Source organism: Pelophylax lessonae, assembly GCF_965119305.1.
Source record: "Pelophylax lessonae genome assembly, chromosome: 11".
NCBI lineage: Eukaryota > Metazoa > Chordata > Amphibia > Anura > Ranidae > Pelophylax > Pelophylax lessonae.
Window position 1 is genome coordinate 57,291,468 of NC_138778.1, and position 13,804 is coordinate 57,305,271.

A 13,804-nucleotide genomic window follows, 5' to 3' on the forward strand; every position below is an offset into this window, starting at 1 on the left:
TACTGGCAGTTAACATGCCTAACATGTTAAAGCGGTAGTATCCCGCTTTTTGACACTTTTACCTACAGGTAAGCCTATAATAAGGCTTACCTGTAGGTACAAATAATATCTCCTAAACCGGCATGGTTTAGGAGACATTTACAGTGCATGCAGCCGCTCGCGCGAGCGGCGCATGCGCTCTGAAGGTCCGGGGGACCTTCAATTAATTTGCCAGGAACATGCCGGAAAAATCACTCCCGTGCGCGGGAGTGACGTCATTGCGGCTCCGGCCAATCATCACGCCGGAGCCGTCTCTTCCGGCCAATCACTGCGCCGAACCCGGAAGAGACGGCGAGGGATCATGGCAGCGCCTGCAGCGATGTCCGGGGGTCCGTGTCGGGGCTTCGTTCTAAGGTAAGTTACACATAATGGGCTAGTATGCTATGCATACTAGCCCATTATGCCTTTGTCTTGCAGGTTTTTTTTTTTTTTTCTTCTAGGGTTTACAACCGCTTTAAATGCACATATAATCTTATAGGAGGATTCTTGCTAAAATGGTCTTCTGTCTTCTCTTCAAGCACTTGATTTTAAAAGCTAACAGTACTCCAGACACTGACAACGTGCTACGAAGTGAGCGTGCGGGTTGCTAGACTTGGGATTTCCCAAGTCTGTACTGCCTTGTTTCACTTAATGTCTTTTGGTATGTTGTGTCGAATTGTGCATCTTGAGTGGTATGACCATGATGATCTCATGTTGGGTGGAGTAATTGATTTGTAAATCGGATGCATTGCAACATGCTCATGCTAACCCAGTTTCTAATTTTCTAATTGGCATGTTTTTTGGATTAGTGACTCATATAATACTAGCCAACTAGTGGTGTGTGTCTTGTGAACATCTGATAATACTTAAGCTCCAGTGATCTTCCACCCTTCCAGTTCCACTTGCAAGCTTGGCTCCACTCTGCATGTCTCTCTAATGCATTTTTGTTGCTCCCTAATGTCAACACACCTGTGATTTGAGGCTTTACTTTAAAAGGATAAGTCCACCCTAAAACTAAAATCCCTGCATCTATAGATCTCCATGTTCTAATGCTGACCTATCTAACCCTGTAAGGCCTCTTTCACACGGCCGTTCAGTTTTTATTCTCCGCTCTTGTGCCTTTTTTTTTTTTTTTTTTTCACGGAGTGGATGACACTTGTCATCCGCTCCGTATGTCCGCATATCTTCCCATCCGTTTGCGGATGCTATACGGACGTAATGTAAGTCTATGGGCATTGCGGCTGTCAGCGGATGACACCGCTGACATGCGATTTTTGCTTCCTTTCCGTTTTTTTAACGGAGAAAAAATAGGGTTCTCTTCCGTTCCAAAAAACGGAACAGAACTGAAAGGAAGCAAATCGGATGTCAGCGGATGGTCATCCGCTAACATCTGCAATCCCATTGACTTACATTATGTCCGTAAATCATCCGCAAAAAAAATAGGATGATTTGCAGACATGCGGAGGAGCGCCCGTGTGAAAGGGCCCTAAAGAAGAGAAAATCAGTATACAATTTATTTATTTTTTTTTTACAATCTGGCCCGATCCAATGCTGAGCTGTCAGCTGCAGCTTTACTGTGGAGGTGGGTGCAGAAGATGCAGCCAACAATGGAAGCCCCATAGTAGGTTTGTGTGACGTCGCATCCCATTCATTTCACAGCCGTTGTTGGCTGTGTCCTCCTGCAGAGCTTCCGCCGCTGGAGATCAGGTCGGACCGGCTTCAAAAAAGGTAAGTCTGATTTCTTCTTTACAGGGCTAGATGGGTAGATAGGTTAGTGTTCGAATGTGGAGATCTATAGATGCAGAGGTTTTAGGGTGGACTTATCCTTTTAATGAAAGTTTAAGTAAGATAAATGGCTCTTATTCTTCTTTCACCCTTTCCTCACTTTTTTTTTTTTTCCTGCAGGTTGCACATAACAACTATTTGGCTTTGAAGCAATTTTATACGCTTTTCCCAGAATACAGCAAAAATGATCTTTACATCACAGGCGAAAGTTATGGTGGTGTGTATGTTCCATCGCTGGCTCTTGAAGTTTCACAAGATTCCACTATAAACCTCAAGGTGAGATAAAATCATCTAGATACAGCTACATTGATCGATACTCAAATTGTATCATGTATAGAGATTTAAGCCAGCCGTACATAGCTTTAAACTCAGCCAGTTTAGCAGGGACCGGCCTTATTTCAAGTCGTGTATGGACCGGCTGATTGTACACAAATTGATAATGTACAACCAGCCTGTCTTGTGTCTCCTGAATGATCGCTTGCTATTAGGGATGCACCGAATATTCGGCGGCCGAACATTATTCGGCCGAAAATAGAAAAAATAGCACTTTTGGCGTTCGGCCGAATAATTTTGAGCCGAACAATGTCAGCTTCCGCCCTGACCGCTCACCTTCCTCATTGCGGCTCGCGGCTCCCTTCTCACACGCCGCCGGTGTCCTGTCCGGCCGCGAGTAGGGGGTGTGACGTCACGTGCGCGTCCCGCCCCCTGCTCCTGACTGCTCCTGACTGCGGCTCCTTCACACTAGGTCCACGCCCCGCCCCCTTGTTCGCGACTTTTGGCTCTGGCTGCAGTTCAGGTATGTGATGTGGAGCTGAGCACATTTGGGGGAGAATACGGTAGCTGGCAGCTGCACAAGCATTAGTGTGCAGACTGCCATATGTTGTTGCCACTTGCCATGCTCATTACATTAGAGTGCCCTATAAAGTGCCCCTTAAAAAAAAAAAAGAAAAAAAAAATGTGCCCAACAGAGTGCTCCCTTGACATAAAATGTGGCCATCAGCGTGCCCCTTATTTTATGCTAAGGGACATGCTGATGAGCGTATTTTAGGTTAAGGGGCACGCTAATGGGCATATTTTATGTTAAGAGCAACGCTGATTTAAATGTTTTGTTTTGCCCATCAGAGTGCCCCCTAACATAAAATGTGCCCATCAGCGTGCCCCCTAAAAATTGGCAAAATAAATGGAAAAAATGCGAAACCCCGCGTTCGGTATTCGGCCTTTGGCCAAGCATTTCATTATTATTCGGCTTCGGCCAAGAATTTCATTTCGGTGCATCCCTACTTGCTATCGCTGAAAACACTGATCATTGTGTTCTGATAGTGAAGGCTCCCCATTGTCGGAATACATTACCACAGCGAGTGGATTCCCTCATCCACCTGGACGTGTGAATAGTGGAATTGGATCCCCTTCTTCCTTAGCTTTTTTTTTTTTTTTTTTTATGAAATACTATTCCATTCGCAGCCACTGTAGTTGAATCTGTATCCGCCCCCCCCCCCCCCCTGCTGGGCTGTTGTGTTCTGATGGGGCAGCTCCCCCACCAGAAACTCTGGTCAGCGCTCTCAGCCATTGGCTGAGAGTGCCGATTGGTCAGCTTCTGTCAGACAAGCAGGCTGGAAAGCCAGCAGTCGACCTACTCCAAACAGCTGGCTTTTTTCAGACTGGCTGCCATACACATGGGATGAATGTTGGTTGCTGTGTGTGGGCCTGTTTTGCAAACAAATTGCCAGGTTGGCCTAAAAGTTACTGCCACCCTAGGTTTTGAAGAAAAAAAAAAAACACGTTGCAAGAGAAATTTGAAAAATATGTTCTTGCCTTATACCACAGCTTCTGTCCATGGTGCCTAAGTGATGGTGACATCACCGAACACCTGGTGCTATTCTAGAACTGCTGAGGATACCAGATTTCACAACTACTGTGGATTTGGAATCGCTTGCCTTTCAAGGATCTTGCTGGATGTTCCACGATGCCACCTCTAAGTACTAAGACTAAAAAACATAATGGGTCGAAAAAGGTAAATATGTTTAATTTATTACTATGCCATTTTACGTGGGGGTTAACTATGCAACTAAGAGTTTGATGCAAGCTACACTTAAGTTGCCTAAAGTGTTAGCAGGTAGTGCTGCCTCTTTAAGTTCTTTACAACTATACTACGAAACACACATGTTGCCACAACACAGGGCAAAGCACGTTACACACATTAGTATGCTGCAGTCCCATTGATTCTGCACGCCCCCTCAATGCATTAAGCAATGCACCTAACTGCATTACAACAAATGGTGCAGGTCCAAATGTCAGATGGGTTGTAGTGCATTGGTAGCCTGTCTTTTTAAACTGATTGCAAAGCTTTTATCTTTAAAAAAAAAAAAAAAAACCCAGCGGTGATTAAATAACACTAAAAGAGCTTGATTTGTGGGAAGAAAATGCTAAAAAAATGTGGGTACAGCATTTCATTACCACAAAATTGTCATTCATAGTGTTACAGCAAGGGGGTGAAAGTGCCCAATATTGAATTGGTTAAGTCGCAGGCACGAGCATCTAGCATGTTGGACAACTAGCATTTTTAGAGGGGAAAGTGTTTTCCCTTGTGAACCCCCCCCCCCCCCCCCAAGTTAAATTTTTGTCGTGGTAACCCCACTTTGCAACCTGTAAATTGATAAAATATCAAAGTAGTTTTTCTGCCCAAAATATTCACTTGAACTGAACACATAATCTACATTAAGGGTGACTGAATTTTTTTTGGTTTTTCTTAAGGGAATCGCTGTTGGCAATGGATTAAGTAGTTATGAAATAAATGACAATTCGCTGATCTACTTCGCCTATTACCATGGAATATTGGGTAGCAAGTAAGTTTAATTCCCTTAATTTTTGTTTTCTGGCCAATTTAGCTCTGTAATTGTCTACACTGTAGGGATGACAACAAGCAGCCTTGCAGATTTAGGTCTTTCCCTGAACTAAAGAAATTGAGGTTCGCCTTACCTCCATTCTAAAACTTATTTCTAAGGCCCCTTTAACTTGAGCAGACTGATTTGGGTCCACCTGTCTATTCGTCCAGCGAACTCAATCAGACTCTCCATTCTCGTTGGAGCAATGGGCGTTTTTTTTTTTTTTTTTTTACACCCACGACCTCTGAACTGCTATAAACAGATGGCTGGGGAACTATTCCTCCTCTGTCGATCAGATGGCAGTCGGGTGTAAAACAGACAGGTGGTCAGTTTATATCTGACCACCCATAGAGGAGAGTGGGCTGTGTTCTGACCCTGCCTGTCACTTCGGAGACCTGCCCGCTCTGTTTACAAAAGCGGGCGGATCTCCAGACTCGATTCTCCGACGATCGGGGAAGAGCAGCGGCGATCGCTGCTGCTCCTTCCCTGGCCCGACTCCCGCTGTGACTGAAAACAGCGGGAGCGAGCGTCCGGCGGCGCGCGCGTGCCGACGAGAAGGGGGAATGTCTGCCAACGTAGGTCTACGTCTTCAGACCTACAAGAGCCACTTTGCCGCAGTAGAGCTCTAGTGAGCAGCGGCAAAGTGGTTAATATAGGGGTTGCCAGTAATTTCACTTGTAGTTCATTGCATAATTCTGGGCTTGAAAATGAGGGAGTGGTGGCAGTTTAGAAATCCATATCCTGATTTTTCAGCTCCCAATCTAGTGTTGAACATTCCGCCATTCATTCCTATGGGACCAATTTCGCCACAAAAACGCAGATATTTCGTGAACCATTCGGCGAAAAGTTAATAGCACACCAATCGGGAACAATCCCCACGTTACAGTATATTACTGTCTATGTAGTGTAAAAACTGTGGGAGGAGTTAGGGTGGTAAATTTGGCTATTATAAGAATATAATGTGAGATAACAGTAAGTGGTCTTGCCATGCAAGAACACTTAGCTATTGCATAATGTCTTGTCTGTCATTATTTACCACTTCCAGCCCTTAGGCTGTATATATTAGACACCCAGAAGGGGAGAACGCTTCAGATCCTATCCCATCCCCTCCCGTGTCACCTTGTTCCTCTGCAAGACCAGGACTACTGCAGGGCAAACTGGAGAGTGAATGAGATCCACGATCTGCGGCTGCGCTGTTCTCCTCTTCTAGGCCTAATGCCTCTAGAAGTGCTCATAGATGAGCGCTTCTTGGTTCAGAGCTGCCAATCTGTTGCATCAGCCAGGTAAGCAGATTGCTAAGCATCCCCTGGCCCAGGAAGAGCGAGTTTGGGGTGGAGGAACATCACTGGCCTGCAACGAGTCCTGACCTCAACCTGGTAGAACACCTTTGGGATGAATTGGAGTGCAGACTGCAAGCAAGGCCTTCTCGCCCCAACATCACTGCCTGACCTCAAATTCCCTTCTAGAAGAATATTCAAACCTTCCCATAGACACACTCCTAAACCTTGTGGACAGCCTTCCCAGAAGAGTTGAAGCTGTTATATCTGCAAAGGGTGGGCCAACTCCGTATTGAACCCTACAGACTACGACTGGGATGCCTTTTAAAGTTGATGTGCGTGTGAAGGCAGGTCCCAATACTTTTGGTAACCAAGTCAAACATTTAAATGGGAGTCCCATATTTTTTTATTTTATGAATGGCTTCTATTTAAAAAAAAATCTTTCAAGAGTGTGATTATATACAAAAGAGTAAATTATTCCATTATGAATTGCTAAATGTAAAAAAGCTACCTCATTCACCAAGTGACCCATTTATGCTTCTTTGTTTCCCTGCAGCCTTTGGGAAGAGCTGCAGAAATTCTGTTGCCAGGGAGGGAAGTGTCAGTTCCACAATAACGCAGATACAAACTGCTCCCTGCGGGTAAGTGTGCCCCAGAAAAACAAATCATTTGATCATGCCCCACTTTAACCAAAACTTCGTAGTAGTTTTCTACTCCTGCCAATTTATTATTGCTGAGTTTGATCCCATCAGATTTACCTGCTTCCTACCCTGGTAACTGATTGTCACATAGACAGGAAGTACAGAGAAATGTATTCGATGGGGATATAGATGGTAACAAAGCATATTTATTTAGTATTGGGAGAGGGGCTAGAATAATTTATTGGGATTTCATTGCTCACAATTTCTTCTTACCCCAGTGACCCTTGCAGCCTTTCATTTCTTGTCCTAGTGTCACTGAGACAGGAGGTTAGGATAAACTCCTCGGGGACACTGATAGAAATAAAGCATTGTCAAAGCTTTTGACTTTTGCGTCCTCTGAAAATTAAAATAAAGCTTTTTGGCTGGCTTTAGGCCACTCCCTAGTACACACTAACGACTTTGTAATTAACATAATTAGAATGTTAACTTTTTGTGTTCTGTATGCAGGTCCAAGAAGCCATGCATGATGTATATGGCACAGGGCTGAACATTTACAATCTGTATGAGGCATGTGCTGGAGGAGCCCCTGGCGAGGTTCGGTATGTAGTTTTTTTTTTTTTTTTTTTTTTTTCCCTCTATGTATTATAGTTACATAGTTACATAGTAGGTGAGGTTGAATAAAGACAATAGTCCATCCAGTTCAACCTGTGTAGGTGTGTGTGGCTGTACTCATCTCACATACCCCTGAATGTTCTGATCCTTGAGATGTAAAGCCCCGTACACACGTACCGATGGTCGGCATACAAATGTTCCTCTTTTCTCCCCGGGATGTCGGTGTCTGCTGAAAAGTGCAAAGACAGCACAAGGACAGCACAAGAATTTTGTCCGCCGACTGCAGAAGTGATGTCATGTAATGGTTAACTTTCCCTGTGTTTTCTATTTTCTGAGCATGCCCAGTCTTGCAAATCTGCGGTCTGTCGGCCGAATTGTGTACTGACAGGCGAACAATCGTCCGTTCTGGTGTCGGCATACAAAAATTTTCATGTTTGCAAGAAAGACTTTTGTCCGCGGATTGTGCGCAGACATCTGTCGGAGGCACCATACTAACACGCGTACAATCGGCAGATCCTTCGTCCACCGACGTTTGTATGCCGACGATCGGTACGTGTGTACGGGCCTTAAGTCTAAGAGTCTTTTGAAAGCCACCATACTACCCGCAGAAACCACCTCTTGTGGTAGAGAATTCCACAATCTTGTAGCCCTAACAGTAAAGAACCCCCCACGTTGCCTGTGGTTAAAACGCTTCTCCTCTAATCGCATTGTATGCCCCCGAGTCCTCATGCAATCCCTTCGAATGAACAGCTTTTTTTCTAAGCTGGGATCCCCATTAAGATATTTATAAATTGCTATCATGTCCCCCCTCAGACGTCTCTTCTCCAGGGAGAATAAATCGAGCGATTGTAGACGCTCTTCATAGTCAAGGTCCTCCAATCCCCTAATTAGTTTAGTTGCCCTTCTCTGGACTCTCTCCAGCTCCAACACATCCCTCCTGAGGACTGGCGACCAGAACTGGACAGAATACTCCAGATGCGGTCGGACCAGAGTTTTATAAAGTGGAAGGATTATAGTCTTATCTCTGGAATACATCCCTTTCTTTATGCATGCTAATATTCTACTGGCTTTGGCAGCTGCCGCTTGACATTGCATGCTGTTGCCTAATCTATCATCAACCAAGACTCCCAGATCCTTCTCCATTTTTGATACCCCCAAGGGTTCCCCTCCTAACGTGTATTGTGTTTTTATGTTTTTAGTCCCCAAGTGCAAAACCTTACACTTCTCCACGTTAAACCTCATTTGCCATGTCGTTGCCCACTCTGTAATTTTGTCCAGGTCATTCTGTAGGATATCTGCTTCATGCTGTGCAGTTATTGCCCTGGCCAATTTTGTGTCATCTGCAAAAACTGATAACGCACTACTGATCCCGTCCTCAATGCTGTTTATGAATAAATTGAACAAGGTTGGTCCCAGGACTGAGCCCTGGGGCATCCCGCTTACAACCTCAGACCAGTCTGAGTATGCGCTGTTTATTACCACCCTTTGGACACGCCCTTTAAGCCAATTCCGTATCCAAGAGCAAACTCTGCTGTCGATACCTGCAGACCTTATTTTATAAATTTAAGCGCTTGTGGGGAACTGTATCAAACGCCTTAGCGAAATCCAAGTACACCACATCCACTGGTCTGCCCCTATCTAGCTCACAGCTTACCTCCTCGTAGAATGCTAAGAGATTGGTTTGACAAGAACGCCCATTTGTAAACCCGTGCTGATTACTGCTGATGATGTTGTTGTCTTTAGCAAATTCTACGATATAGTCCCTTATCATCCCCTCCAGAAGTTTACATACTATTGATGTCAAACTGACAGGCCTATAATTTCCCGGGATATGCCTCTGGCCCTTTTTGAATATCGGAATCACGTTCGCTTTCTTCCAATCCCCTGGTACATCTCCTGTCCTAATACTGTCAGCAAAGATCAGGAACAGTGGTCTGGATATAACCTTACTGAGTTCCTTGAGTACTCTCGGATGTACGCCATCCGGGCCTGGTGATTTGTTTGTGTTAAGTTTATCCAGCCTTTCCCTGATTTCACCCTCTGTTAGCCATAGTGGCAAATCCTGTGTATTACTACTAACCATACAGTCATGGTCAGTGTACCCCTCCGTTTCCTGTGTAAAGACTGACGAGAAAAAAGCATTCAGCACGGTTGCTTTTTCAGTGTCCTCTGTAACCATCCCCCCATCATCGCTAATTATGTGTGCAATATGCTCTGCCCTAGTTTTTTTGCTGTTGATATATTTAAAGAATTTCTTTGGGTTTTTTTTACTATCCTCCGCTATTTGTCTCTCAAAGTTGATTTTAGCCATTTTGATTTCGTGTTTACTTTTCTTATTTGCCTCCTTGTAATGCTCGAAAGCCAATACAGTGCCCTCTGATTTATATTTCTTGAAGGCCAATTTTTTTCCCCTAATTTTTTTAACGCTACGGTTTAGCCAGCCAGGTTTGGCTTTGTCTCTTCTAAATTTATTTCCCATAGGAATGCACTGCAAGATGCCTTTGCCTAATATGTTCCTAAAGCATTCCCATTTTTCCTCTGTGGTCAGGGATCCCAGGGTTTGGTCCCAGTTTACCCTTTCCATCAATGAGTACAATTTTGGAAAGTTTGCCCGTCTGAAGTTTAGGGTTCTTATGTTCCCCACTTGCCTTGTTATATTGTTATTTATACTAAATGTGATCATCCTGTGATCGCTAGAGCCCAGGTTGTCCTGAACTACTACCTCCGAGATTAGGTCTGGGTCATTAGTGATCAATAGATCCAGGACTGCATTTTCTCTAGTCGGAGAATCCACCAACTGTGACATGTAATTATCCAGTAAGGTTTCTGTGAATAGGCGGGCCTTCTGTGAGTGTGCAGTCCCCTCATCCCAGTCAATGTCAGGATAATTGAAGTCCCCCAATATGATGACTGATCCCAATTTTGCCACTTTACTCATTAGTGCTAAGGATTCCAGCTCTACCTCCTCCCCTTGGTTAGGTGGCCTATAGCAAACCCCCACAACTACTTTCCCCTTTTCTCCTTCCCTATGGAGTTCAACCCACACAGATTCTAACTCCATGCTCATCCCATCCGTAATGTCACTCCTTTCTATCACCTTTATATTGTTCTTGACATAGAGACATACCCCTCCCCCTCTTTTTCCTACCCTGTCCTTCCGGTACACCGAATACCCTTGGATATTGGCCAGCCAGTCATGTGAGGGGTCGAACCAAGTCTCTGTTATTCCCACAAGGTCTATGTCCTCCTCATGTACTAACATTTCCAACTCATCCATTTTATTAGCTAGGCTCCTGGCATTAGCATATACCCCTCTTAGTTTTACGGAAGTTGAGCGCAATTGGTGGTTATGTTTATTCCTGTTTTGGTCTGAGGTTTTCCCGCACAGACCTACCGATTGGCGTTGTGGACCTACTGTCGCTGCTGACCCTATAACTGCCTTCAGTCCTCTGCTCCCTCCTGACTGATTCTACTTCTGAGCCCTCCCCCCCGTCTCCTAGTTTAAAAGCCCCTCCAACTTGGTGGCCATCTTTCTCCCCAAAAGAGCTGTACCGTCCCCATTAAGGTGCAGCCCATCCTTACTAAAGAGCTGGTAGCCGACTGAGAAGTCAGCCCAGTTCTCCAGGAACCCAAACCCCTCCTTCCTACACCAATTCCTCAGCCACTTGTTAACTTCCCTAATCTATTGATGGCAGTGTTTCTCTAATGTGTGAGGCATTGGTGGAACATATGCATATTCTAATCAATAGATTATTGTGACACTCAGGGCCATCATCTGTAATGTATAGATCTAGAGCAGGGGTGTCTAACTCAATCTCACCACGGGCCGCATCAGCATTATGGTTGCTTTCAAAGGGCCGGTTATATCTGTAGGATTAGATGTCCAGAGCACCCCACGCCCCCGTACATGGGATTTCAAGAACTCCCCACCATCAGAAGTCAAGTCACTCACCCTTCCTTGCATCACAATGCACCCCCTTACCTTGTGGTGCTGCTGCCAGGAAGAAGATGCGGGTTGATCTGCGAAGTGCAGGGTCTGGAGGAGAACCAGAGGAGGGCTGGAGTCAGCTTCCAGAGTCTGCTGAATGCTGAGACCAGGGGAGGCAAAGGCAAGGTGGTGTTGCAGCTGCACAGAGGTGCAGGAGGAGTTCTACCCTCCTCTCTGCTGCAGACTGCTGAGAAGGGGGGGGGGTGGGGGTAGACAAAGATGAGCCTTTCTGCAGCTGCAGAGTGCAGGATCTGGCAAAGGAATTCTGTCCTCTCTGCTGCCGACTACAGAAGGTGGGGGCAGAGAAAAGGGGGGTTTCCCAGCTGCAGGAGAGGTGCGAGGGCTACATGAAATGGCTTGGGGGGTCGCATTCGGCCCGTGGGCCTTGTTTGACACCTGTGATCTAGAGAGTGGGCAAAGATATCTGACTGCACAGGCCAAGACTAGGAGCAAAAAATGTTCTAAAACCATACAATTTATTAGTAGCAAAAAAATAGTTCATACAAACCTGTAGGTCTCAATACAGTAAAATGATGATGGTGCTAATACAATTCACTGTGTTTTTAGATATGCATCAGGAATGAATGCTTATGCAAAAGGGTCCTTATTTGCCAACTCATTTTGCCACTTTTTGCTTGATCAGGGCTCATGAAAACCACACGGCACTCATTTTGTGTAGACCCACAGTTAACATGCTATCTATCCACTTGATTTGGGGGATTGAGGGCAATTCAGGCTATAGTTCTATAGTCAATAGATAAGAAAGCTAAAGTGTCTAGGTAACTTCACAGCCATCAAAACTGGGGGCAATTATCCCATGGTCTCTTCACATGAATAGGTGGGGTTGCATTCACTAAGCCCGCAAGGTGAGTAGGTTCACATGTCCAGGTTCCCTGTGGACTTTTTTTTTTTTTTTTTTTTTTTTTTTCTCCTTGTCTTGTGTCTTTACAGTCTGATATCTTTTGCCCATTCTCTATCTATACATGCGTATTATATTTCTGTGTAGTACAGTGAGGGAGTGAAGTTCTGTGCATACTCTGTCATAGTTGGGTGAGAATCTCAGGGAGTCCCAGTGCTTGGGGGGGGATTTCTTGAGTATGTAGACCTCTTGCTGTCCACCGTTCTCAGAGGTGACTATATGGTCAAAGTGTGTGGACACCTTCCCATCACACCTATATCAGCTTGTTGGACATCCATTTCAAAATGGTGTGCATTACTATGGAGTTGTCCTTCCCATTTTGCAATTGTACCATTCACCACTCTTCTGGAAAGGTATTCCACAAAATTTAGGAGTATGTGTGTGGGAACTTGTGCTTTTCCTGCTTGAAGAGCAGTTGCAAGGTCCAGGTATTTATGTTGCATGAGAAGATCTGGCTTGCGAATGGTAGGGTTGAGGTTAGGTCCTTCATACCAAGCCCATCAAATCATTTTTGTTTTAGGCCTGACTTTATGCACACAGTCATGTTGGAACATGAAATGGTTAAGGTTGGAAGCAAATGGTTGTCTTTGTATGCTCTGATTACCAGTACCTTTCATGGGGAAACCCCCTGAACTCCTCCATTTGAGTCCACACCTATCTTTCGTGATATAGGCTGGTGTGATGGCCAGGTGTCCACAAATGTTTGGCCATATATACTGTAGCTACCCATCTATGACCACCTTTACCACTGCCCTGCAGAAGTTTTTATATTTTCAATAAAATGGACAAGAATGCAGGTGAAAAAAAAAGTGAGGGGGGGGGGGGGATGCAGGGAATTCACATGTCCGCTTAGAATCTCTACCAAGGTTTGTAATATTTCCTTCTATGTAGTAGTCTACGTCTTCATTGTCTTGTTATGCATGCATGCATGCGTTTGGATAAGCGGACTTGTATTTCCTATAAGTTACCAATTTAGGGCTGATGGGTTTTTTTTGTTTTTTTTTTTTTACACAGGGATAAAGGAGATCACATTGCTGTGAGTTTCCCAGGGATGCTGTCACCAAAGTATCATGCTCACTTCAACAAGGTAACTCCGTTCCATTGTCCCTCTTCTTGCACCCCTCAGCAGTAACATAAACTTACTAGGTCAGCATAGGAAACCTTACAGGTTTGTGGAGCACCTAGGGACCTTTTGTGGTTTTAAAGATCATTCACGCACATCTGACTGGCCTCTAATTTCCGTGGGTGACTATATGGGCAGATCGAATTGTGAAAATGAGGAGTGCTAAATAAACAAAACATTGTTCTGACTTGGGAGGGAAATAAAGGGAAAAGAAGTAAAGGGAAAAGAAGTAACATTAGAGAAAATGTCAAAATCCTCAAGCCGAAAGAAAAAAAGGTATATGTATTTGCGGCCTATCCAAAAAAGAACTGCTCCCCCTTTTTTTGCTCTGACCAACTAGGTTATTGGAGCGGAAGTTCATGATGTCACAGCCGGGTGCCCACAATTAAGGTTATGGTGCTGGGAGCCCAAAGGCTAGTTAAGGACAGCATTCGATTATATCATTTTTTATAATTTTTTTTTTTTTTTTTTTTAATATATTATCCAAACACAGGTGCATTGTCTGTAGAACAATGCACACAGCTGTGTAAAGATCAGTAACCTAGCAACGAGTACAGTG

At 44.6% G+C, this 13,804-nt stretch overlaps 1 protein-coding gene across 1 annotated transcript in view; it reads left to right on the forward strand.

The window, feature by feature from the left end:
• CTSA (cathepsin A) overlaps positions 1 to 13,804 on the forward strand; it is a 29,531-nt gene that overhangs the window by 6,071 nt on the left and 9,656 nt on the right. The window contains exons 5-9 of the mRNA XM_082272066.1: positions 1,924 to 2,079; positions 4,555 to 4,646; positions 6,519 to 6,603; positions 7,111 to 7,202; positions 13,137 to 13,209. Of these exons, the coding sequence (XP_082128192.1) occupies positions 1,924 to 2,079; positions 4,555 to 4,646; positions 6,519 to 6,603; positions 7,111 to 7,202; positions 13,137 to 13,209 (498 nt within the window). The remainder of the gene's footprint in view (positions 1 to 1,923; positions 2,080 to 4,554; positions 4,647 to 6,518; positions 6,604 to 7,110; positions 7,203 to 13,136; positions 13,210 to 13,804) is intronic.